Source organism: Macaca mulatta, chromosome 19 (assembly GCF_049350105.2).
Source record: "Macaca mulatta isolate MMU2019108-1 chromosome 19, T2T-MMU8v2.0, whole genome shotgun sequence".
In the NCBI taxonomy this organism is placed as follows: domain Eukaryota; kingdom Metazoa; phylum Chordata; class Mammalia; order Primates; family Cercopithecidae; genus Macaca; species Macaca mulatta.
In genome coordinates this window covers 47,936,706-47,964,512 of record NC_133424.1, presented here as the reverse complement: position 1 = coordinate 47,964,512, position 27,807 = coordinate 47,936,706, and the positions used below count along the sequence as shown (strand labels likewise).

Genomic DNA, 27,807 nt, shown 5'->3' with positions numbered 1-27,807 from the left:
AAATTTGGGAATTTAAATGTATTTGGTGTGTTTCAAATATAAATTATTTTTATAAATATAAATGTAAATGTAATTTATATTTATTCAAATGTAAATGTATTTGGTATGTTTCAAATATAAATTATTTTTATATTTAAGCTTGATTTGTCCTATCCTTGGTCATTGGGAGCCTTTCCAAGTTGGCAGTGCTTTGTCATTAATCTACTGATTTTTTAAATTACCTTTGTTATTATCTGGTATGACAAAATACTGCAGGCTCATTAAAAATTTTCTGCCCATACTTGGAATCAGCCACTTCTCCAAAGAAATCCTGGTTTCTTTTAGCAGGAAATGGTCCATAAATACCATAATGTATGTGCTAGTGATATGCATTACTGCCGGACTGGTCAAAGTGATACTCCCACCAATTAAAATTCAGGAATAGAGAGTATTTACTTACTTTTCCTCTATTTCATGCAATTTAATTAGAATCATTGTTCTTAATAACCTCAATTCAGATTTATCTGACGTTTCCTCATTTTAGATACAGGTTATACATTTTAAGCAGAAATACCATTACAGCAATGATGTTGTATCCTTCTCAGTGCATCTCATTAGGAGGCACATGGCATTGTTTTATCTATTATTGGCCTAAAGAAAAAAACCAAATGAACAAACAAATAACAGGCCAGGAGCGGTGGCTCATGCCTGTAATACCAGTACTTCGGGAGGCCAAGGAGGGCAGATCACGAAGTTGGGAGTTCAAGACCAGCCTGACCAACATGGAGAAACCCCATCTCTACTAAAAATACAAAATTAGCCGGGTGTGGTGGCACATGCCTGTAATCCCATACCCGGGAGGCTGAGGCGAGAGAATTGCTTGAACCCAGGAGGTGGAGGTTGTGGTGAGCCGAGATTGTGCCACTGCACTCCAGCTTGGTGACAGAGTGAGACTCCGTCTCAAAAAGGAAAAAAAGTCCTAACAAAAGGCTGCTCTGTGTAGAAAAAGACCAAGAAAATGGCACCTAAGTGAGACAAAACTTCTAGATAAGAATTGCTCTACTCAGCCAAGCGCAGTGGCTCGACCCTATAATCCCAGCACTTTGGGAGGCCGAGGCAGGCCGATCACTTGAGGTCAGGAGTTTGAGACCAGCCTGACCAACATGGGAAAACCCTTCTCTACTAAAAATACAAAATTAGCCAGGTGTGGTGGCACGTACCTGTAATTCCAGCTACTCGGGAGGCTGAGGCAGGAGAATTGCTTGAACCTGGGAGGCAGAAGTTGCAGTGAACTGAGATCGCACCATTGCACTCCAGCCTGGGTGAAGAAGTGAGACTGTCTCAGAAAAAAAAAAAAAAAAAAAAAAAAAAAGATCTACTCTAACCAAAAAGCACAGGAAAAAAAAAAAGAAAGAACCCAAAACACCTGATGCCACACATGCACCTAGGAAAGGCTGAGTAGGGAACCTAGACTTCTACTCTCACTAGGCTGTAACAAGATACTCTGACCTCCCTGCCAGGATGGTTTCAGGAAGACTGAAGGGAGCCAGGACTATCACACTACAGATGGAATTACGTAGGGCCCCTGGACTCATGTGAGGAACCTGGATTTCCATCCCCATATGCAGCAGTAAAAAGGTACTTGTTTAACTACCTGCTGGGCCAGTGTCGGAGCAGGCATTGTAAAGTCAGGATCTTCACCACTATCCCGCCTAACAGGGCCAGCCCTGCCTCTGTGGTGTATGTGGAAGGCAAATGGAAACCATTAACGAGGAACCCCTGGCTCTTATTGGGGTATAAGAGAGGTATAAAAAGGTGACTAATAGGGAGCCAGAACTTCTCATTCACACCTAACTGTGAGGAGAAGCACTTCCGCCCAGGTGTCAGTGGAGGGTGAGTGGGAAATGTGGATTCTCACCCCCTATGTGGCACAGCAAAATGGCACACTTGCCAGGGACCATGCCAGGGTGGTATCAGAAAGCCAGCTAAAACAGGTTTAAATAAGATCTACAATCTCAAAATAGATAAAATTGCACATTTCAATGGAAATTCAATAATCGTAACCAGGAAAATCTCAAAAAGATAAGAGCATGAAGATGACAATGATGTCAGAATTATTTGATAAATACACAAAGCAGACATCATAAAAATGCCTGAACAATCACACACTTGAAACAAATGAGATACAATATCTCAACAAATAATTAGTCCAGACAAGAAATCAGAAGACATGCAAAATAACCAAACAGAGAATATGGAATTGAAAATATAACTAGGGCCGGGCGCGGTGGCTCAAGCCTGTAATCCCAGCACTTTGGGAGGCCGAGACGGGCGGATCACGAGGTCAGGAGATCGAGACCATCCTGGCTAATATGGTGAAACCCCGTCTCTACTAAAAATACAAAAAAAAACTAGCCGGGCGAGGTGGTGGGCGCCTGTAGTCCCAGCTACTCGGGAGGCTGAGGCAGGAGAATGGCACTCCAGCCTGGGCGACAAAGCGAGACTCCGTCTCAAAAAAAAAAAAAAAAAAAAAAAAAAAAAAAAAAAAAGAAAATATAACTAAAATAAGCTCAAATGGAGGGACAAAGAGTGGAAACAGGCGACAGAGGAATCGGTGAACTGCAATACAGAACAATACGAGTTACCCAATCTGAACAACAGAGAGATAGTACACTGAAAAAAATAACATGAAAAGAATGAGGAACTGTGAGAATGTAACACAAGATTAACATTCATGCCCTTGAAATCCTGGAAGGAGAGGAAAAAGAAGACAGAGCTGAAAAAGTACTTAAGGAAGCCTGGATAACATAGTGATACCCTGTCTCTATAAAACATACAGAAGTTAGCCAGGCCTGGTGGTGCGTTCCTGTAGTCCCAGCTACTCAGGAAGCTGAGGTGGGAGGATCGCTTAAACCCAGGAGGTCGAGGCTGCAGTGAGCTGTGATCATGCCACTGCACTCCAGACTGGGTGACAGGGCAAGACAACCCCTCTCCCCTACCACAAAGGACTTAAAGTAGTAATTGCTGGAAACTCACCAAATTTGGCAAAAGGCAGATTCAAGAAGCTGAGTGAATTTAAACAAGATAACTCTTCCCATCCCCAAAATGTAACACCACAACACATCATCCCTAACTTGCGAAAATTAAAGACAAGGTCAGGTGCAGTGGCTCACACCCGTAATCTCAGCACTTTGGGAGGCCGAGGCAGGCAGATCACCTGAGGTCAGTAGTTCGAGACCAGCTTGGCCAATAGGGTGAAACCCTGTCTCTACTAAAAATACCAAAATTAGCCAGGTGTGGTGGCATGCACCTGTAATCCCAGCTACCTGGGAGGCTGAGACAGGAGAATCGCTTGAAACTGGGAGGCAGAGGTTGTAATGAGCAGAGATCACATCATTGCACTCCAGCCTGGGCAACAACAGTGAAACTCCATCTCAAAAATAAAAATAAAAAAATAAATCAAAGAAAATTAAAGACAAAAAATAAAAATGTTGAAAGTAGCAAGAGAGAAATACCATATTTTTAGAGGAAAAAAATTTTAAATAGCAGATTTCTTATGAGAAACTATGAAGACTGGCCGGGCGCGGTGGCTCAAGCCTGTAATCCCAGCACTTTGGGAGGCCGAGATGGGCGGATGGCGAGGTCAGATCGAGACCATCCTGGCTAACACGGTGAAACCCCTCTCTACTAAAAAATACAAAAAAGTAGCCGGGTGAGGTGGCGGGCGCCTGTAGTCCCAGCTACTCGGGAGGCTGAGGCAGGAGAATGGCATAAACCCGGGAGGCGGAGCTTGCAGTGAGCTGAGATCCGGCCACTGCACTCCAGCCCGGGTGACAGAGCAAGACTCCGTCTCAAAAAAAAAAAAAAAAAAAAAAAAAAGAGAAACTATGAAGACCAAAAATAAGTGATATTTTTCAAGTGCTAAAAGGAAGAACTCTCAATCCCAAATCCTATTTTCAGCAAATATATTCAAGAATGAAAGAAACCTACATTATTAATCATTACGGAAATGTAAATCAAAATATCAATGAGATACTTGACACCCACAAAAAAGGCTATAATTCAAAAAAATTTTTATTTATTTTATTCTTTTTTGAGACGGAGTCCGGCTCTGTCACCCGGGCTGGAGTGCAGTGGCTGGATCTCAGCTCACTTCAATCTCCGCCTCCCGGGTTTATGCCATTCTCCTGCCTCAGCCTCCCGAGTAGCTGGGACTACAGGTGCCTACCACCTTGCCCGGCTAGTTTTTTGTATTTTTTTTTAGTAGAGACGGGGTTTCACCGTGTTAGCCAGGATGGTCTCGATCTCCTGACCTCGTGATCTGCCCGCCTCGGCCTCCCAAAGTGCTGGGATTACAGGCTTGAGCCACTGCGCCCGGCCCAAAAAAAATTTTAAAGGAAAATAAGTGATGGGAAGAATATGGAGAAATTTGAACTTTTGGCCGGGCGTGGTGGCTCAAGCCTGTAATCCCAGCACTTTGGGAGGCCGAGACGGGCAGATCACGAGGTCAGGAGATCGAGACCATCCTGGCTAACGCAGTGAAACCCCGTCTCTACTAAAAAATACAAAAAACTAGCTGGGCGAGGTGGCGGGCGCCTGTAGTCCCAGCTACTCGGGAGGCTGAGGCAGGAGAATGGCGTAAACCCGGGAGGCGGAGCTTGTAGTGAGCTGAGATCCGACCACTGCACTCCAGCCTGGGCGATAGAGCGGGACTCCGTCTCGGGGGAAAAAAAAAAAAAAGAAAAAGAAAAAAAAAAAGATATTTGAACTTTTTTTGTTTGTTTGGAGATGGAGTCTCACTCTGTCACTCAGACTGGAGTGCAGTGGCACAATCACGGCTCACTGCAACCTCTGCCTCCCAGGTTCAAGCTATTCCCCTTCCTCAGACTCCCAAGTAGGTGGGATTACAGGACCCCAGCACCATGCCCAGCTAATTTTTTTTGTTGAGATGAAGTCTTGCTTTTTCTCCCAGGCTGGAGTGCAGTGGCGCGATCTCTGCTCACTGCAATCTCCGCCTGCCTGGTTCAAACAATTGTCCCGCTTCAGCCTCCTGAGTAGCTGGGATTAAAGGCACGCACCACTAAGCCTGCTAATTACTGTATTTTTAGTAGATACGGGGTTTCGCCATGTTGGCCAGGCTGGTCTTGAACTTCTGACCTCAATTGATCGGACTGCCTCAGCCTCCGAAAGCACTGGGATTACAGGCATGAGCCACCACACCTGGCCTGAGAAATCTGAACCTTTTTGCATTGCCATTGTGAATATAAAATGGTGAAGCCACTGTGGAAAACAGAATGATGATTGTTAAAAAAAAATTAAATACAGCAGGGCGCGGTGGCTTACACCTGTAATCTCAGCTCTATGGGAGGCCGAGGTGGGTGGATCACCTGAGGTCAGGTGTTCGAGACCAGCCTAACCAACATGGAGAAACCCTGTCTCTACTAAAAATACAAAATTAGCTAGGCATGGTGGTGCATGCCTGTAATCCCAGCTACTCACGAGACTGAGGTGGGAGAATCGCTTGAACCCAGGAGGCAGAGGTTGTGGTGAGCCGAGATCATCCCATTGTACTCCAGCCTGGGCAACAAGAGTGAAACTATCTCAAAAAACAAACAAAAAAACTGAAATACAGACAGTTTCATAAGAAACTATTTAGTCAGTTTTTCATGCAAAGAATGTTAAAACTGAAAGTTATGAGCATGATTATGGAAAGATGCTCAATGATTATTATACAAATACTTTTGTGAATTGTTTATGTATCCTACAATGGAAGTTTTCTTAGATAACAAAACATCTTTAAATAATCTCTGGGTTCATGATTGTATTTTCTTTTTGAGACGGAGTCTCACTCTCTTGCCCAGGCAGTAGTGTAATGGCATCATCTTGGCCCACTGCAACCTCCACCTACTGGGTTCAAGTGATTCTCCTGCCTCAAGCCCCCGAGTAGCTGGGATTACAGGCATGCGCCACATACCTGGCTAACTTTTGTATTTTTAGTAGAGAGGGGGTTTCACCATGTTGGCCAGGCTGGTCTCAAACTCCTGGTCTTAGGTGATCCGCCGACCTCAGCCTCCCAAAGTGCTGGGATTACAGGTGTGAGCCACCATGCCCGGACTCAAAGTTTCGAAGTTTGGCCTTTTATAAAACTGCCCATTAATAACTCATACTTTCTAGTTCTTCATATCCAAGAGCTATAAAACATGAATATATGTAGTATGTTTGAAAATAAAGTGGACATTGGATACAATGTTCTACTGAAACAGTACATGGCTATTTCATGATAATCAGTAAATCAGGAGACAGCGGAGCACATGTAGTGATACCACAGATACTTTTTATTTTTTGTGGTAGCCACTTAAATGTCTGGAAACGCAAAATCAAAGGGGAGTACAATGTTCCAGAGAATGTGACTCACATGTTCCCCAAATCTTTGGTGGGTTGATGCTAGGACAAACATCCAGTTAGGCCATCTGCTCCACCTAGAAAAACAAGGTAGGCTTGCATCTTTGGTCATGAGTACAATTCTTCCATTAGTCACCACTGTTAGCATATACTACTATATAACTCCCCTATAAATTCACAGTGACAACATCCTTGGGTTCTCACAGTTCTGATTATAAGTCCTATAATTACCTGTTTTAGTTACCTTAATAGGTTTATCCCATGTATAGTCTTTAAAAAATCTTTATGCATATATAAATTAAGGCTAAATTTAATGATGTCTAGTCATTATAGACAAGGCATTTTACATATATACACACATACACACAACGTGTGTTTTCTGTATGCTACTATCAAGTCTAAATTTTTATGCTTTTGTCTCATCACCCTGTTCATTTTTTGCTATGAAATTATCAGAAAAATAAGGATTGACAACAATGGTTCAATTTACTACTGATTGGCAATGGCTGTCCATTTCTAACAGGCTAGAGGGTCTGTTTAATATATTTAAAGTCAAATATTTGAACCATGAACCATCTTCTTGTTTATGCAGATATGGTTTACAGTTCGAAATCTTTTAAAAAATAATTGTCAGGCTGGGCACAGTGGCTCACGCCTGTAATCCCAACACTTTGGGAGGCCGAGGCAAATGGATCACAAGGTCAGGAGTTCGAGACCAGCCTGGCAAACATAGTGAAACCCTGTCTCTACTAAAAATACAAAAATTAGCTGGGTGTGGTGGCACGCACCTGTAGTACCAGCTACTCGGGATGCTGAGGCAGGAGAATCATCTGAACCCAGGAGGCGGAGGTTGCACTGAGTTGAGACCACGCCATTGCACTCCAGCCTGGGCGATAGAGACTCCGTTTCAAAATAATAAATAAATAAATATCAATTTCTACTGAATTTTATTACAATGACTTCATGAATGTAGTAAATATTGGTTGTAAGTAATCCTTCCCAGGAAGGACCTGCAATAATGCTTTTCAAGTTGCCACTGAGTTTACTCTTCTCGCCAAAAGGATACTGTGGAAGTCACTGTCTTAGCAGATTTCCAATTCTCAAACATAAAAATCTCTAGTCACTTATTTGGGATTTTCAGAGACTTACATTTCCTGTAACATAGATTAAGGTATAAAAGGCTTGTGTTGTAGCCAGGCGCGGTGGGTCATCCTGTAATCCCAGCACTTTGGGAGGCCGAGGCAGGAGGATCATGAGGTCAGGAGTTCAAGACCAGCCTGACCAACGTGGTGAAACCCCGTCTCCACTAAAAATATAAAAATTAGCTGGGCATAGTGGCATACGCCTGTAATCCCAGCTACTCAGGAGGCTGAGGCAGGAGAAGTGCTTGAACCCAGGAGGCAGAGGTTGCAGTGAGCCAAGATTGCGCCACTGCACTCCAGCCTGGGCAACAGAGCGAGAATCTGTTTCAAAAAAAAAAAAAAAGAAAGAAAGAAAAAAAAAAAAGACTCTGATACTCTCAAATCCTCCTCACCTATTTCCCTTCTCAATGTCCCTTTTCTTTTGTATGAATTCTAACTCCTTGATATTAAATAAGGTGTAATAAGCTATGGCTAAAGTACCCCTAAAATCATGACAACTAGAGGATTTCCCTCCCATATGAATTGCTTGTTTTGCATTTAAGCATTGAGAGACAGCTAAAGGCTGTCTACATTTACTGCATTCACATGTCCATGATCTATTAATAGCCTTTCCACAATTATAAAACCGCAAGGTTTCTTTTTAGTAGAAATTCTCCAGTCTGAATGACCAAAAAAAAAAAAAAAAACCTCGTATACACCCTTGGAATGAATACTTCCAGTCCCAGGTATAAATTCAACAGAAATACATACACACAAACACACATGACATAAACAAGAATATTTACAGCAGCAATTTTATTATTACACAAAAGTATAAAAATACAAATATCCATCAATAGGATAAATATGAATATATTCTTAAAATGGAATAGTATGCAAAATGAAAATACACTACTGCCACATGCAATAATGTACAGATCTTAAAAACACTGAGTGAAATAAGCAAGACATAAAAGAATTCATGATGTCTGATAAAATATATATATATATAAAATTATAAACATGCAAAAACTACGTTTTGATGTTATAGGGTATGGAAGTGGTAACTCTTACGTAAGTAACAACTAACTGCTTTTTATTACAGAGTGCAATGAGAAATATAGTTCATAAATATTTTCTCTTATGGAGATTAATGCTTATAATCATTCCGTATCTTGTCTCTGCATGTGTTATATAAGTATTTTTTAAAAATAAACTATTTGAGTCAGTAGGAAGAGCAGTTGCTTCATAGCTGATAGAGTTCAATAATAATGATCACACCCATTTTATATGCTAGTAAACAGTAGACAGTTATTCAGTATGGTACTTTAATAATTATTAGACTTGTGATTTAAAATTACATTAACATGTTTCAGCATGCTTTTCTTTTTAAAACTAAAGGTTTACAATAGCTTGTAAAGATTTCATATAAGAAACCACATCATTTATTGCATTTCAATGTTTTCTCCCTTGTGAGTTCTTTGATGGACAATGAGGTTTCTCTTATAACTGAAAGACTTACCACATTCATTACAAACATAGGGTTTCTCACCTGTGTGAGTTCTCTGATGTACAATAAGATTTGTCTTCTGGCGGAAGCACTTTCCACATTCACTACATTTATATGGTTTCTCTCCCGTATGAGTTCTTTGATGATGAATGAGATATGACTTCCTGCTAAAGGCTTTCCCACACTGAGGACATTCATAGGATTTCTGGCCTGTATGTATTTTCTGATGTACCGTGAGGGTTGCTTTCTGGCGAAAGGACTTCCCACATTCATTACAAATATAGGGTTTCTCTCCCGTATGAATTCTCTGATGTAGATTGAGATTTGTCTTTTGACTGAATGATTTACCACATTCATTACATTCATACGGTTTCTCTCCTGTGTGAGTTCGGTGATGATCAATGAGGTATGACTTCATTCTAAAGGCCTTCCCACAGTGAGGACATTCGTAAGATTTCTCCCCTGTATGTGTTCTCTGATGTGCCACAAGGGTTGTCTTCTGGCGGAAGGACTTTCCACATTCACTACAAATATAGGGTTTCTCCTCATTATGGGTTTTCTCATGAAGAGCAAGGGTTGTCTTCTGGGAGAAGGATTTCCCACATTCATTACAAATGTAGGGCTTTTCCCCTGTATGAGTTCTCTGGTGTACAGTAAGATTTGCCTTCTGGTGAAAGGACTTCCCACATTCTTTACAAATATAGGGTTTCTCACCTGTATGAATTCTCTGATGTAGAGAGAGTGTGGTCTTCTGGCGGAAGGACTTCCCACAGTCATTACACTCATATGGTTTCTCTCCCGTGTGAGTTCTCTGATGACGAATGAGGTGTGACTTCAATCTGAAGGCATTCCTACATTGCAGACATTCATATGATTTCTCCCCTGTGTGTGTTCTCTGATGATCAGTGAGGGCTGTCTTTAGGCGGAAGGACTTACCACATTCATTGCAAACAAAGGGTTTCTCACCTGTGTGAGTCCTCTGATGATCAATGAGATATGATTTCCTTCTAAATGCATTTCCACATTGATGACATTGATAGGGTTTTTCTTCTGAGTGAATTCCCTGATGCAGAATCAATACTGATTTCCTGCAGAAGGATTTACCACATTCATTGCATGTATGTTTTTTTTCAATATTGGTTACTCTTCTCTTTTTATTATATACAGATGGGTTTTCTCCTCTGTAAGGTCTATTATGTGTCATCAGGCCTCCCCTTTTAAGGAATGATTTTTCACAGTCATTATATCCAAATGACTGTGCTGGAGTTTCTGTTTTCTGATACTGCATAAGAACTTCATTATGACTGAAAGCTCTGTCACTTTGATTATGGGATTTGACTTCAGGATGAGTAGTCTCTTGTTTAGTACTCAGGAGTGATTTCCCATATCCATTATACTCACTAAGTCTCTTTCTTGCAGGATTTAGATTACTGATGATTAATTCTGAAACATTTTTCAAAATCCTTCCATGAGTATCATATTCAGGAGGTAGATGTTTTGAATTAACAGGGTTTTTGCCTAGAGTAAATGTCTTTTCATATATGTTACTTTTCTCCTTCACGAGTTTTTTGTGGTTGATGCTTACAACTGATCTAGAATACTTCTCTTGGTGTTCCTTGAATTTTAATAAAAAGTCTTCAGCTTTCCAGTTTTCTTCTAGAAAAAAATATAATTTGTGAATCTTCACACATTTGCTATGCAAAGGAATTTCACTAGGGTCTAGCATATGGCACAAAAAGAGACCCAGGACAAATGACCACTGGCCTGGCGGGGGTGCGGGGAGGGGAACCTAAACAAAAACTGCTTCAGAGTGGAAAAGGATGAAGATGTAAAGAATAAGCATTAATACCTTCTGCATTTTGCACTAGAACCTAGAGAAAGTGAAACCAACCAAGAAGTCAAAGAATGGCAGAAGGGGGTTGATGGTTAGGTAAGTGTTCAGAAAAAATGAAGTGAACCTCTCAAAAGCATTAAAATGTAAGTAGGATGGACAAGAAAAATTAGTAAAAATCTTTGTTTAGTGATAATACTAGAAGAAAGATTATTTCTGGAGGACACAGATCACCTATAATTTTTTTTTTTTTTGAGACAGAGTCTCACTTTGTCGCCCAGGCTGGAGTGCAGTGGCATGATCTCAGCTCACCGCAACCTCTGCCTCCCGGGTTCAAGCGATTCTCCTGCCTCAGCCTCCTGAGTAGCTGGGATTACAGGCACATGCCACCACGCCTAGCTAATTTTTTGTATTTTTAGTAGAGACGGGGGTTTCACCAGGCCGGCCAGGCTGGTCTCGAACTCCTGACCTCTTGATCTGCCCGCCTCGGCCTCCCAAAGTGCTGAGATTACAGGTATGAGCCACTGTGCCTGGCCGATCACCAATACTTTTATAAAAACATCCCTAGATGACTGCGGTAAAACACATACAGCTGTCGAACCCACCTCCTCTATGCAGTTGTCATTGATTTAGTTTTTAAATTATCAATTCATTTTCTAGTATTTAGCAAAACAATCCTATAGTCTATGCTCTATCCTCTACATAGGTAGGAATTATTTTCTCTTACGAAGGGAAAATTAGTAAAATACTTCCAATAGCAACTTTAAAACAGATCAGAATATATTCAATTGCTGTATTCAGACAGCTGCTAAATCACTTCTTTCAGAATTGTTCAATAACAAAGCTGTCATGACTAGTCCTCTTTTCAGTTACTGACTCACTTTTTCAGGTTTAAGGAAAGACTGGCTTACATCCTTCCCCAATGCAGTAACATTCCTTTATTCCAGCTTTTCATATGGTAGATTAGAATACTAATTTCATATGGTAGATTAAACAATCTGGTCCTAGATCATACATTAACTTTAACCTTCATTTCTCTTATAAAAGTATAGCTATTTCTAACTTTACTTACCTTGCAATCATCTATATCTAATGAAGCAATGTTAAAGCTATGCTCAAAAACCTATTTCTTCATTGAGTCCAAAAACTCCAATACTAACATATACAAGGAATTTCTCCTATAAACAAAACTATATTGTCTAGATTCATTTTTTATATTCTCACAAGTTTTCAGGGCTGTCCACATACCTGACAGATCTCACCTGTTTATAACAGGTAGTTTTTGCCTCAGTCAGGCCTGATACTTACTGCCCTGTATATACCTTACTTATTCCTAATAACACACTTGTGTACACATTCTTTTATTTTTTTTTTATTTTTATTTATTTATTTATTTTTTGAGACGGAGTCTCGCTGTGTCTCCCAGGCTGGAGTGCAGTGGTGCGATCTCGGCTCACTGCAAGCTCCGCCTCCCGGGTTCACGCCATTCTCCCGCCTCAGCCTCCGAGTAGCTGGGACTACAGGCGCCCGCCACCACGCCCGGCTAATTTTTTGTATTTTTAGTAGAGACGGGGTTTCACCGTGTTAGCCAGGATGGTCTTGATCTCCTGACCTCGTGATCCGCCCGTCTCGGCCTCCCAAAGTGCTGGGATTACAGGCTTGAGCCACCGTGCCCGGCCTATTTTTTTTTATTTTATTTATTTATTTTTTGAGATGGAGTCTCGCTCTGTCACCCAGGCTGGAGTGCAGTGACCGGATCTCAGCTCACTGCAAGCTCCGCCTCCCGGGTTCACACCATTCTCCTGCCTCAGCCTCTCTGGGACTACAGGCGCCCGCCACCATGCCCGGCTAGGTTTTCGTATTTTTTTAGTAGAGACGGGGTTTCACCGTGTTAGACAGGATGGTCTCGATCTCCTGACCTCGTGATCCACCCGTCTCGGCCTCCCAAAGTGCTGGGATTACAGGCTTGAGCCACCGCGCCCAGCCACATTCTTTTAATTAATTAGCTTGCCTTCCAGGTTTACTTCCATTTATCTTTAGAGAATCTTCAAAGAAATCATATCGTTCCACGATCTCATAAACCCTTCATATATTTCCCCCATCATTTTAAGCTCTATTTCTTTTTTTTTGAGACGGAGTCTCACTCTGTCGACCAGGCTAGAGTGCTGCGCCTGGCCTTAAGCTCTATTTCTTTAAAATTTTCTAGACAATATAATTATTGTCTAGAAAAATTATGTTAACAACTCTTTTAACAATCTTACACTTTGACATAAATATTTCATGAAAAATGCAGACTTGATAGTGATCCTTTGTCATAGAAATACTTTTTTGGTGATCTTTAAACTCTTTTGGGCTGGGCACAGTGGCTCATGCCTGTAATCCCAGCACTTTGACAGGCCGAGGCTGGCAGATCACCTGAGGTCAGGAGTTCCAGACCAGCCTGGCCGACATGGTGAAACTGTCCCTAATAAAAATACAAAAAAAGCTGGCCAGTCATGGTGGCATGCGCCTGTAGTCCCAGCTACTCCGGAGGCTGAGTCAGGAGCATCAATTGAACCTGGGAGGTGGAGTTTACAGTGAGCCGAGATCACACCACTGCACTCCAGCCTGGACGACAGAGCGAGACTCCGTCTTAAAAAAAAAAAAATTCTGGCCGGGCGCGGTGGCTCAAGCCTGTAATCCCAGCACTTTGGGAGGCCGAGGCGGGCGGATCACAAGGTCAGGAGATCGAGACCACAGTGAAACCCCGTCTCTACTAAAAATACAAAAAATTAGCCGGGCGGGGTGGCGGGCGCCTGTAGTCCTAGCTACTCAGGAGGCCGAGGCAGGAGAATGGCGTGAACCCAGGAGGCGGAGCTTGCAGTGAGCCGAGATCGCGCCACTGCACTCCAGCCTGGGCAACAGCGTGAGACTCCGTCTCAAAAAAAAAAAAAAAAAAAATTCTTTTGAGTTTACATGATCCCTGCATAATCATAGTTAGGTGATGTCTGGCAGAATGCAACCACTTCAAGCACAATCTATAGGGACACAGCATGAGTAGGTACATCTAAAAAGAACTTGCTAGTATATGCTTTCTGAATGGATGAAAAGATATCTCCCTTACATAGCTCCATAAGCAATTAACGCAGCAACTACTGAACACCTAACATGTTAAATAATACCACAGTAATGAAGTTTCAAAAGGGATCTTATCTTTTAGGAAAAGAATCCTTAAGAATGCTTGATTCCCTCAAAAAAATGAAGATTCAAAAGGGATCTTATTTTTGAGGGAAAGAATCCTGAAGCATCCTTAAAAATCCTTAAGCATAAACAATTAGGAAAGAAATTATACGACTGTATTCAAGAATTGTGCATGTTTGTGTTATAGTCAGTAGTTAGCACAGGAATTCAGAAAAAAAGTAAGGTACATATGATGTGCAGTAATCAAGGAAGAGTTCACAGAGAAATCTTGAGACATAGAAGATATATAGTATAGGCTGGGCACGGTGGCTCACGCCTGTAATCCCAGCACTTTGGGAGGCCAAGGTGGGTGGATCACAAGGTCAGGAGATCAAGACCATCCTAGCTAACACGGTGAAACCCCGTCTCTACTAAAAAATACAAAAAATTAGCTGGGCGTGGTGGTGGGCGCCTGTAGTCCCAGCTACTCGGGAGGCTGAGGCAGGAGAATGGCATGAACCAGGAAGGCAGAGCATGCAGTGAGCCAAGATCAAGCCACTGCATTCCAGCCTGGGCAACAGAGTGAGACTCTGTCAAAAAAAAAAAAAAAAAAGATATATAGTATAAAGGGAGAACACAACACAACGAAAAGTATCTATGTGATAACAAACCCTACATTCATGAACAACAATTAGGAGACTAGATCATGTGGAAATTATCAAGAATTTTCTCCAAGAGAAAGTTGAAAAGACCAGATGAGGGCTTATTGTGACAGTTCCTGAAAGAAATTTCAATTTCATATAATAAATGATAAAAAATAGGGAAAAACTGATGGGATACTTTGTGAGGAAAGTAACAATAAACATTGAATGAATCCAGACAAAACTTATCACAAAGACAAATGATAATTCCAGTAATAAATACATGAAATAAGATAGTTGTCATTTTGTATGATGTCAGTGAGAAATGAGAATATGGGAGAATGTCAATATATTTCACAAGCTGATAACCATATCACAAATTGCAAAGAGATGATAAGAGAAACAGAAAAACCAAGTTGACTTTGTAGTAGAAACAAAATTATTTTGAAGGGGTTGGGCGCCTATAATCCCAGTACTTTGGGAGGCCAAGGCGGGCAGATCCCCTGAGGTCAGGAGTTCAAGACCAGCCTGACCAACAGGGAGAAACCCCATCTCTATTAAAAATACAAAATTAGCCGGGCATGGTGGCACATGCCTGTAATCCCAGCTACTAGGGAGGCTGAGGCAAGAGAATTGCTTGAACCTGGGAGCCGGAGGCTGCAGTGAGTGAAGATCACCCCATTGCACTCCAGCCTGGGCAACAAGAGTGAAACTCCATCTCAAATAAAAAATAATAATAATAAAAATCAAAATAAAAAAATAAAAATAATAAAAATAATAATAATGAATTAAATAACGGGAGGATAGGCATGGTGGCTCATGCCTGTAATTGGAGCACTTTGGGAGGCCGGGCACAGTGGCTCATGCCTGTAATCTGAACACTTTGGGAGGTCGAGGCGGGTGGATCACCTGAGGTCAGGAGTTCGAGACCAGCCTGGCCAACATGGCGAAACCCCATCTCTACTAAAAATACAAAAATTAGCTGGGCGTGGTGGTGGGCACCTGTAATCCCAGCTACTCTGGAGGCGGAGGCAGGAAAATCACTTGAACCCAGGAGGTGGAGTTTGCAGTGAGCCAAGATCGCACCACTGTACTCCAGCCTGGGCGACAGAGCAGGACTCCATCTCAAAAATAATAAATAAATATGGCTGGGCACGGTGGCTCATGCCTATAATCCCAGCACTTTGGGAGGTCAAGGCGGGCGGATCACGAGGTCAGGAGATTGAGACCATCCTGGCTAACACGGTGAAACCCCGTCTCTACTAAACATACAAAAAATTAGCTGGGCGTGGTGGCTGGCGCCTGTAGTCCCAGCTACTCGAGAGGCTGAGGCAGGAGAATGGCGTGAACCCGGGAGGCGGAGGTTGCAGTGAGCCGAGATTGCACCACTGCACTCCAGCCTGGCCGACAGAGCAAGACTCTGTCTCAAAAAATAATAATAATAATAAATAACAAATAAACAAATAAATGGGAAAAATGTTAAGAGCTGAAAAAGCCAGTGATTTTCATTTCTGACACATTGTCAGAAAATAGGTGAGATGATAGACTATAGTACGCCTGATGAACTGGAGTGAAGGTAGGAGAAATGTGCTTTGTATATTGACGTCAGTGCCATCTACACATAAAATAAAGAGTGTCAGTCTGAGAATGGATGGAATCATTATAATTGAAAGGTAGATCATGGGAGGGCATATGAGAGAAATGAGACCAAGTGTCCAGTGAAACAATAAACATATATTTAAAAAAATAAAATCTGTTGTGACTATTATGTGTCAAGCATTTTTCAGGTGATATGGCCACAGTGGTGAAGAAAAGAGGCCAAGTTGTAAATAAGCATTTAAGGAATTAGGATAAGAATTAGTGTTGGCCGGGCGCGGTGGCTCAAGCCTGTAATCCCAGCACTTTGGGAGGCCGAGATGGGCGGATCACGAGGTCAGGAGATCGAGACCATCCTGGCTAACACAGTGAAACCCCGTCTCTACTAAAAAATACAAAAAACTAGCCGGGCGAGGTGGCGGGCGCCTGTAGTCCCAGCTACTCGGGAAGGCTGAGGCAGGAGAATGGCGTGAACCCAGGAGACGGAGCTTGCAGTGAGCCGAGATCCGGCCACTGCACTCCAGCCTGGGCGACAGAGCGAGACTCCGTCTCCAGAAAAAAAAAAAAAAAAAAAAAAAAGAATTAGTGTTATGTCACTTAAATGAAGGATTGATTGCAGGAATGATGAAGAGCCATGTAAAATGAACCACAAAGGTTTAATGGAAGAAAATGGCACCTTCGACTTTATCAACCTGGGTCGTGTTAAGTGACTTCTAAAATTAACAGCTAAATTTGTAGTGAGAAGGGGAACTTAGCACAGAAAATAAAGCCGAGGTGGTATGAAGGAAAGGAAATGTTAAGTAAGGAGAGGACCACTAACCAATAATTTTCTCTCTTTTTAAAGACAGGCTGAAGAAAGCCTGAAAGAAATCTATTATAATGGTGCCAGGTGCAGTGGCTCAAGTCTGTAATCCCAGCACTCTGGGAAGTCGAGGTGGGCAGATCACAAGCTCAGGAGTTTGAGACCAGCCTGGCCAATATGGTGAAACCCCACCTCTACTAAAAATACAAAAAAGTTAGCTGGGCCTGTTGGTGCACGCCTGTAATCCCAGCTACTTAGGAGGTCAAGGCAGAAGAATTGCTTGAACCCAGGAGGCGGAGGTTGCAGTGAGCTGAGATCACACCACTGCACTCCAGCCTGGGCAACAGAGTAAGATTCCGTCTCAAAAACAAAAACAAAAAACAACCAAAAATAAATAAATACATAAAGCTTTCCTGATGAAATCTATCACAATGGCAAGGTAAGAACTGAGAATGCTGGAAAAAGAGACGCAAGTCAATAAAAAAGATCTAAAAGAAAGAAGGCTTATGGTACACTCAGAGTGGCAGTTATTTTTGATAATATGAAGCAAACTAGGAACGAATGTATTTGGGAAAAGTGATATATATATGTGTGTGTGTGTGTGTGTGTGTGTGTGTGTGTGTGTGTTTTTGAAATGGAGTCTTGCTGTATTGCCCAGGCTGGAGTGCAGTGGCACGATCTTGGCTCACTGGAACCTCTGCCTACCGTGTTTAAGCGATTCTCCGATCTCAGCCTCCCGAGTGACTGGGATTACAGGCATGTGCCACCACACCCAGCTAATTTTTGTATTTTTAGTAGAGACAGAGTTTCACTATGTTGGCCAGGTTGGTTTCAAACTCCCGACCTCAGGTGATCCACCTGCCTCAGCCTTGCGAAGTGCTAGGATTACAGGTGTGAGCCACCATGCCCAGTAGAAAGAGTGATATTTAAAAGTCTGGTTCTGTTTTTGTTTTTGAGACAGGGTCTTGGCTCTGTAGCCCAGGCTGGTGTGTAGTGGCGTAATTCTAGCTCACTGTAACCTTGAACCCTTGGGCTCAAGTGATTCTCCTACCTCAACCTTCTAAGTAGCTGGAACCACAGGTGTATGCCATCATTCCTGGCTTTTCTTTTTTTTTTTTTTTTGAGACAGGATCTTGCTCTGTCTCCAGGCTGGAGCAGTGTAATCATGGCTGACCACAGACTTGACCTCCTGGGCTCAAGTGATCCTCCCACCTTAGCTTCCTGAGTAGCTGGGACTAAAGGTGCACAACACCATGCCCAGCTAACTTTTTTTTTTTTTTTTGTAAAGATGGGGTTTTGCCATGATTCCCAGGCTGGTTGCAACCTCCTGGGCTCAAGGGATCTGCCCATCTTGGCCTCCCAAAGTGCTGGGATGACAGGTATGAGCCACCACACCCAACCCTGGCTAAGTTTTTATTTTTGTCTTTTTGTAGTGATGGGGTCTTGCTATGCTGTCCAGGCTGGCTTTGAACTCGTGGCCTGAAACTCTTACCTTGGCCTCCCAAAGTGTAGATTATAGGCGTGAAGGTTTTCAGAGGTCAGGAGCCTTTAAAAAGATACTCCTGAAACATTTCAAAGGTATCACCCACCATTTGACCTCTTTAAATTTACATTCTGCTAGGTCTGCCTAGGAGCCAGAAACTCACCCAAGCAGGTATGACCTGAAAATGATGTCCATGGCTCTTCTCCTCGTTCCAACTTGAGGATCACATCAGGTTTGGTCATGTGACACCCTGATAAGGGAAAAAAAGGCTTACATTGATTGGGCTATAATACTGTTGGAAAATGAGGAAGGGTGCATGTTCAGTACTGCAAATTAAGATACCCATTTGTGTATCAATCTAGGTAGCACCTTGCACTGGGCAAGTGAAGACACAATCATTCATTCTGCTAACCAAAAGGAATTCATCACCTTTTATTCCTGAAATTCAAGATTATACATACTTTAGGCACTTTGAGAGGAAGTACATGCTACTGAAAATTTCAAAGAGAATTTTTCTTACCCACAGAGATGAGGTGGCAATAGTTTTCCAACATCACATCCATATATAGAGTCTTCTGAGCATGATCCAGGTGCTGCCACTCCTCCTGAGTGAAGTCCACAGTCACATCATTGAATGACACTGATCCCTAGAATGGAAGGAACTGTAATCAGAACAGATGGACTTGGCTGGGTACAGTGGCTCACGCCTGTAATCCTAACACTTTGGGAGGCCGAGGTGTGTGGATCACTTGAGGTCAGGAGTTAAAGACCACCCTGGCCAAGATGATGAAACCCCATGTCTACTAAGAATAAAAAAAATTAGCTAGGCATAGTGGCGCGCACCTGTAATCCCAGTTACACAGGAGGCTGAGGCAGGAGAATAGCTTGAAACCAGGAGGCGGAGGTTGCAGTGAGCCCAGATCATGCCACTGCATTCCAGCCTGGGTGACAGAGCAAGACTCCGTCAAAAAAAAAAAAAAAAAAAAGAAAGAAAAGAACAGGTGGACTGGATATTGGGAACTACTTTTGACCCTGCTTCCTTGTGGCATTCATATGAATCCTTGTATAGAAAGACTACAATTTTCCCTGTTTTATGATTTATATTGAATGGGAAACAAAAATCAAGGTAGAAATACCCATCAGTTAATTTTTAAACAACACATTCTAAGAATATTTACTGTGAAGTCACTTAATGCCGAAAACTGTATTTATTTATGGAAGTGCCAAGACAAACACCGTTTCTGCTCAGAAGTTACCAGAGGCATGTAACACATACTTGCAAGAAAATGTAAGTCAACACAAACCTGCAAGAAGGTACAACAAAGAAATATGTACAAGATACAGCATGTATCACAAAGGTAGAACAATTTCTCAGGCTTCACTAATGAGGTAAATGTTTCCCCATTTAACATGAGTATGTTATACATGAAGAAAATGGTTTGTATTAGCTTGGTGAGATTTTTCAGCATGCAGCAATAACAGAGTAAAACAGTAAGGGAAACAGTCCCTCAGATAATAATTATAAAATGTGCACATGCCATACAATAAACAACTAATAGAAGGCACTGGAAAGCAACCAAAGCAGGCAGAAATGGGAAAAGAGCTTATCCTTGAAGGACAGCAACTGCAATGTACAGTAACTGCTAATTTTGTGGCTTTTTTTGCATCATGGTACCTGAAACCCCACAGCTCTCATGGCATAAAACCACCACTTACTTCCTCAAAGGTGATGGAGGACAGAAACGAGAGCCCGAGGCCAGGCGCGGTGGCTCATCTGAGGTCAGGAGTTTGAGACCAGCCTAGCTAACATGGTGAAACCCTGTCTCTACTAAAAATACAAAACTTAGCTGGGTGTGGTGGTGGGCGCCTGTAATCCTAGCTAATTGGGAGGCTGAGGCAGTAGAATTGCTTGAACCCAGGAGACGGAGGTTGCAGTGAGCCGAGGTTGTGACCCTGCAGAGACACTGTTACCAAAAAACAAAAAAAAAAAAGAATAAAAAAGAAACGAGAGCTGGAAATTTAGGTTAATTCTGGAAGCGAGGGAACTGCAAAAAGGATGAAAATGAAAATCTGAGCATAAACTCTGCCACAACTCCTGGTTGATAAAATATGCATGTGTTGGAGAGATCACAGAGGGCTTAGCAAAAAGCAGACAAAACTACAACAGAAAAGAATCTTGAAAAATAAAAGTGCACCTAGTAAGATTCTAAGGCTTCTGCTTCTTGACTGATGGTATTCTACAACCTGCTCACAGCCCAAGAAGAATAAAACTGGAGGCTTACTGGATTAAGGTGTCACAGCTTGCACTGACAAAGCAGCAGGAAGTGTAGAGGGTAAAACTTGAAAAAGAGAAATGCGGGACGTAAGCCCCCAAATCTAAACACTCACCAATTCCTTGACTGAGAGAAAAGTACATGAACACAAGGGAGAACCTATCTGCTTTCAGGAGGTCAGGGTAAAAGGCAGCAGCTAGAAGCTTGAAGAACCAGGAGGATATATCAGCTGCTTTATACTGAGCAGGGAGACAAAGTTTGATGTTTGATTACAAGCAAGCTAATTATCTACTACTACTACTACTAATAATTCTCAGAAGAACATAACAGACGTAACAGAATTTGGATTACAATAATATTTATCATGTCCAGTTTTCTAGCAAAAATTACTAAACATGCAAACAAAACAAAACAAAAAGGAGTGGGGGAATAAGACCTATAGTCACTAAAAGACAATCACAGACACTAACTCCTAGTGAGCCCTGATGTTGGATTTTGCAAAAAAACAAAAAAAACAAAGGCTACAAAGTAGCTGCTCTAAATGTATTCAAAGAAATAACTGAAATAAAAAATTAACTAGATAAGCTCAATAGCAGAGCAGAAATACGGAATCAGTATCCATGTAAATTAATCAAGAGAAAGGAAGTAATCTGAACAGAAAGAAAAAAAGAATCATGAAAAATGAACAGACTCACAAAGATCTGTGGGTCATATTCAAAAATCCAACATGGATATAATTCGAGTCCCAGAATGGGGAGAGAAAAAGAAAGGGCATAAATAAATTTTATGGAAATAATGGCCTAACACATCCAAATTTGGCAAGAACTTTTAATTTACATATTCAAAGAGTTTAACCCTAAAAGGATAAACACCAAAGAAAACCACACTTAGCCAAATCCTAATTAAACTGCTACATAGCCAAGAATTCCACATGCAGCAAACTATATATTCAAAATGAAGGCAACATCAAAATATTTTCAGATGAAACCTAGAGAATTCATCACCAGCAGGACTGCACCATCAAAAATGCTAACAGGCCGGGCATGGTGGCTTACTTCTGTAATCTGGGCACTTTGCCGGGCTGAGGTAGGAAGACTGCTTGAAGCTAGGAGTTTGAGATCACCCCGGGCAACAAAGTAAGACCTCCATCTCTGGGGCGGGGGAAGGCGGGGGAGTGGGGCCTATAGGAAATTCTTCAGGCTTAAGGTAAAAATAACACTAAGGTCTTTAAGAAGGTATGAAGAAAATAAGAAAAATTTTAAGAGTATAAATATTCATTTCCTTTCTTCTTTACAAGATACAACTATTTCAAGCAGCAGTCAGGGAATGTCTCTGCTATTTTAGCACGAAAGCAACCATAGATAATATGTAAATAAATGAGCAAAGATGTGTTTCAATAAAACTTAGTTATGGACACTAATGTTTAAATTTCATGAAGTTTTAGTGTGTCAGAAATATTTTTTCTTGTAAATGTTTTCAAACGTTTCAAATGCAAAGACAATTCTTTTTTTTTTTTTTTTTTTTGAGATGGAGTCTCGCTCTGTCGCCCAGGCTGGAGTGCAGTGGCCGGATCTCGGCTCACTGTAAGCTCCGCCTCCTGGGTTTACGCCATTCTCCTGCCTCAGCCTCCCGAGTAGCTGGGACTACAGGCGCCTGCCACCTCGCCCGGCTAGTTTTTTGTATTTTTTAGTAGAGACGGGGTTTCACCGGGTTAGCCAGGATGGTCTCGATCTCCTGACCTCGTGATCCGCCCGTCTCGGCCTCCCAAAGTGCTGGGATTACAGGCTTGAGCCACCGCGCCCGGCCGCAAAGACAATTCTTAGCTCACAATCTGTACAAAATAGGTTTGAAATAGGCTGGATTTGGCCTGTGGACTATGGAACCTTGACTTAAAATAAACATTCCAATACCATTTATTACAAACATAAATATCATATACATGGCAAACAAAAAAGTAAAAGACAGGTATTAATAAATGAAACTATAATGTGGCAAGATTGATGTATTTTTACCATAACTAATTTAACATTAATCCTAAGAAAATCCTGATAAGTTGAAGATCCATACTGTAATCCTAGGGCAATCACGCAAAAAATGCAAATGCATAACTAAAAAGGTAACAGAGGAATGAAAATGAATCATTAAAACGTATGTGACTGACACAAAATACAACAGAATGCAGGAATAGATAAGCAAAAACAGGTTAGGTGGAATTTAAATGCATATTACCAAGTGAATGAAGCCACTCTGAAAAGGCTACATAGTATATAGCCTTCCAGATTCTAACCATATGGCATTTTGGAAAAGGCAACATTTTGGAGAGAGTAAAAAGATCAGTGGTTTCCAGGGGGTAGCAGGGAGGGAGGGATAAACAGGCAGAGCAAAGAGGATTTTCCGGGCAGTGAAACCGTTTTGTAAGATAATATAATGGTGAATATATGCCATTATATATTTGTCAAAACCCACAATAGCAATATCAACAGTGAACCCTAATGTAAACTATAAATTTTGGGTGACAATAACGTGTTAATGTAGCTCCAGCGTTTGTACAAATGGACTTCTCTGGTGCCAGATACTGATAGTGAGAGATACTGTGTGTGTGCAGGGAATAAGTATATAGGATCTTTCTGTTTTTCTGTTCAGTTTGGACATGAACTTAAAACTGCTCTAAAAAATAGGCCTGTAATCCCACATTTTAGGAGGCCAAGGCTGGCGGATGACCTGAGCCCAGGAGTTTGAGACCAGCCTGACCAACATAGCAAAACCCTGTCTCTACCAAAAATACAAAAATTAGCTGAGTGTGGTGGTGCACACCTATAGTCCCAGCTATTAGGGAGGCTGAGGCAGAAGTTGCAGTGAGCTGAGATGGCACCACTGTATTCCAGCCTGGGTACAGAACAAGATTCTATCTCAAAAAAAAAAAAAAATTGAAATGCAAAACGAAACAAGTTAGGCAATCATAAAACAAATGGCGAAAATGACTGCCCTAAATGCAACTATACCTTTACTTGTATTCAATGTAAATGGACTAAACACTCCAATGAGAAGGCAGAGATTATCAGTGTCTATGAAAGCAAGATTCAAATAGGCTGCGTGTGGTGGCTCACAGCTGTAATCCCAACAGTTTGGGAGACCGAGGTGGGAGGATCACTTCAGCCCAGGAGTTCATAAGCAGCCTAGGTAACATAGTGAGACCCTGTGTCTACAAAAAAAAAAAAAAAAAATTACCTAGGCGCTGGGCATCCGTGATGGCCCACCCCTGTAATCCCAGCACTTTGGGAGGACAAGGCAGTCAGATCACTTGAGGTCAGGAGTTCAAGACTAGCCTGGCCAACATGGTGAAACCCCCATGTCTACTAAAAATACAAAAATTAGCTGGAAGTGGAGATGCATGCCCATAGTCCCAGCTACTCCGGAGGCTGAGGCACAAAAATCGCTTCAACTCAGGAGGCAGAGGCTGCAGTGAGCCAGGATTGTGCCACTTCACTCCAGCCTGGGCGACACAGTGAGACTCTGACTCCCAAAAAAAAGTAAAAAAAAAAAAAAAAATTAGCTAGGTATGGTGGCACATGCCTGTGGTCCTAGCTACTTGGGAGGCTGAGATAGGAGGGTTACTTGAGCCTAGGAGGTCAAGGCTGCAGTGAGCATTGACTGCACCACTGCACTCCAGCCTGGGCAACAGAGTAAGACCCTGTCTCAGAAAAAAAAAAAAAAAAAAAGACTTGGCTGGGCGTGGTGGCTCATGCCTGTAATCCCAGCACTTTGGGAGGCTGAGGCAGGTGGATCACAAGGTCAGGAGATCGAGACCATCCTGGCTAACATGGTGAAACCCCATCTCTACTAAAAATACAAAAAAACAAAAATTAGCCGGGCGTGGTGGCAGGTGCCTGTAGTCCCAGCTACTTGGGAGGCTGAGGCAGGAGAATGGTGTGAACCCAGGAGGTGGAGCTTGCAGTGAGCTGAGATTGCGCCACTGCACTCCAGCCCGGGCAATAGAGCAAGACTCCGTCTCAAAAAAAAAAAAAAAAAAGACTCAAATATATTCATTCTGTCTACAAGAGACTTATTTTAAAAAAACAAAGATACAAATAGGCTGAAAGTAAAAGGATGAAAAAAGATAGAGAAACACTAACCACTAAAAAGACATACAAATACAAGCTGAAGTGGCTACAGAAATATCAGACAAAACAGATTTCAACTAGAGGAGTGTTACTACTAGCCACAAAGAAGGACATTTCATAGTAATAAAGAACAAATACATCTGGAAGATGTTACAGTCATAAATGTATAGTCACCTAATTAAATAGTTCCAAAATACATTAAGCAAAACTTGACAAAAGTAAAATGAGATTTTTTAAAGTCCAAAATCATAGTTGATGTTAATATTTGTCAGCAACTGAAAGAAACAAACCAAAGGGGGTAAATCTGTAAACAGCCAGAATATGTAAAGAATACTAGGCCGGGCGCGGTGGCTCAAGCCTGTAATCCTTGCACTTTGGGAGGCCGAGACGGGCGGATCACGAGGTCAGGAGATCGAGACCGTCCTGGCTAACCCGGTGAAACCCCGTCTCTACTAAAAAAAAATACAAAAAACTAGCCGGGCGAGGTGGCGGGCGCCTGTAGTCCCAGCTACTTGGGAGGCTGAGGCAGGAGAATGGCGTAAACTCGGGAGGCGGAGCTTTCAGTGAGCTGAGATCCGGCCACTGCACTCCAGCCTGGGCGACAGAGCAAGACTCCGTCTCAAAAAAAAAAAAAAAAAAAAAAAGAATACTACCAACCATCTAAACCCATTTGACATTTATAGAAAAGCACTTTCAGTAATTTTACAATACATACCCTTCTCAAGAGCAAACAGACTACTCACCAAGGTGGAACCTAAATAAGTCTCAATAGAGTAAAGACAAATTCATATGGAATATGTTCTCTGACAACAGTGAAAGTAAATTAAATCTCAATAAAAATAAGATGCCTAGATAAGCCCCAAATGTTTGAAAACTAAACAATATACTTCTAAGTAACTATTAATAATTCGGGGTCAAAGGATAATCAAAAAGGAAATTTTCAGAAAATATTTCCAACTAAATAAAAACATCAAAATTTGCAGATGCAAGCTGAGAGAGACTTACAAATTTAAATTTAATACAAAAAGCATGAATCATAAACTTTTAAAAACATTGAATTTCATAAAATGAAAAACTTCGGCTTTGAAAAACACCATTAAGAAAATCAAGTCACAGACTGAGAGAAGATATTCATAGTCCTTTTATATGACAAAAGAATTGTATCCAGAAAATATGTGGAGCTATTAGAACTCTCATGCATTTGATCATGGGAAAATAAAACAACACAACTGCTTTGAGTTCACAGTTTCTGATAAAGTTAAACAAACACTTTCCACATAACCCACAGATTCCACACCTAGGTATTTACTCAAAAGAAATAAAGGTGACTGGATAAACAAATTGTAGTATATTCACACAATGGAAAAATACTCAGCAATACAGGGGTGTAATGACATACAGAATATGAGTGACTTTCAAAAACATTACCTGAGTTAAGTAAGCCAACCTCCCAAAAAGCTATATATTCTATGATTCCATTTTTATGAAATTCCAGAAGCAAAACTATAGTGACGGAGGCAGATACATGACCACTGAAGCTGGAGCTGGCAGTGGAGCAACTAACTGTATGGCACATGAGGCAACTTCTGGAGTAATGAAAATTCTGTAATCTTGATTGTTGTGGTGATTATGTAGAGCTATATACTTCCAAGCTTCATTAACTATATGCTTAAAATGAGTATTTATTAAGTTGATTAAAAAATACAAACTCTGCTTTAGAGAATGGCAAAGTAGCTTTTATTTGACTATGTTACTGAAAATGACAATGTTAATCTTGGATAAAATATAAAAATAACTATCTGAAGGCACTGCAAAGTGTCTCAAACAGACAGACTGGAGTGGGGGGGTGGTCTACACTTGGAAGAACAGAAGAGCAATGGGACAATTAGCAATTTATATTACTTGTGGCCTGGGGGCAGGTCCCTTGTAGACACCATGTGTGGCAAATGCAATTCAGGTGGGAACTCATGGCCTGCCTTACTTGAAGAAGCAAAGGACAGAACTCAGGGCAACAACAACAGCTGGAAAGAAAGTGGAGAAATCCTATGAAACTGAATGTGGGAGTTGGAGAAAAGACACTGAATAAACTTTGTTAACATCTTCGGCTGATACCTAACTCAATTAGGCATGCATGGGTCAGAACCAAGCAGCCTGGTAAAAAAAATAAAAGAAATAAAGTAGGGATTCAAGCTGCCACCAATCGTAAGGAATAGTCTGAAGTTTGAGTTCAGTCAAGTTAACTGCCCAATAAAACAAACAGATATTTCTGACTTCCTTTCATGTCAGAAGAATTAACTGCTATGAGAAATTCCCTCCTACCATAAACAACTAAAAAAATTATAAAAATATATTAAACAACAGAAATATATTAATGCTTGAAGCACTGACCAGTTGACAGCACAGAATGGTGATCTTTGCGAGAGGTAAACAAAGTAAGCCCTATAATTGTCCCAGCTTATTGCCTAAAAGCATTTTCTAGGCCATAGCACAAGGAAGGGGAAGCACAAACAGCCCAGCAGTGTCCCTGAGTCGAACAAACAGGCCGGGGCGGTGCCTCACACCTGTAAACCCAGACCTTTGGGAGAACAATGTGGGCAGATCACTTGAGTCAAGGGGTTTGAGGTTGCAGTGAGCTATGATCATGCATAGCTTTTTCTTGTTTTTTTTTTGTTTTGTTTTTAGAGGGAAGAGTTTGAGTCTGTTGCACTCTAGCCTGGGCAACAGACTGAGACTCTTATCTCTAAAAACAAAAACGGGGCCAGGCGCTTTGGGAGGCCGAGACGGGCGGATCACGAGGTCAGGAGATCGAGACCATCCTGGCCAATACGGTGAAACCCCGTCTCTACCAAAAAATACAAAAAAAAAAAAAAAAAAACTAGCCGGGCAAGG

The 27,807-nt window shown here is 41.6% G+C and overlaps 1 protein-coding gene and 1 long non-coding RNA gene across 19 annotated transcripts in view; both read right to left on the bottom strand.

Moving 5' to 3' along the window:
• Positions 1–1,223: 1,223 nt before the first annotated feature.
• Positions 1,224–2,930, bottom strand: LOC144337453 (uncharacterized). Its single transcript, XR_013410616.1, has 2 exons — positions 2,540–2,930; positions 1,224–2,251 (listed from the first exon to the last, which is right to left on the bottom strand). It is a non-coding gene; the product is annotated as an uncharacterized LOC144337453 (long non-coding RNA).
• A 3,363-nt stretch (positions 2,931–6,293) lies between these two features.
• ZNF567 (zinc finger protein 567) overlaps positions 6,294–27,807 on the bottom strand; it is a 59,536-nt gene continuing 38,022 nt past the window's right edge. For 14 of the 18 annotated variants that reach the window (XM_077982500.1, XM_028839014.2, XM_028839011.2 and 11 more), the window contains 3 exons: positions 19,045–19,171; positions 18,688–18,774; positions 8,301–10,668 (listed from right to left, as the gene is read on the bottom strand). In XM_077982500.1, the coding sequence (XP_077838626.1) occupies positions 8,948–10,668; positions 18,688–18,774; positions 19,045–19,171 (1,935 nt within the window). In that variant the 3' untranslated portion in view covers positions 8,301–8,947. Of the gene's footprint in view, positions 6,459–7,169; positions 7,268–8,300; positions 10,669–18,687; positions 18,775–19,044; positions 19,172–27,807 lie in introns of those variants that run through there. The other 4 variants (XM_077982505.1, XM_077982504.1, XM_077982507.1 and 1 more) reach the window with 2 other exon arrangements.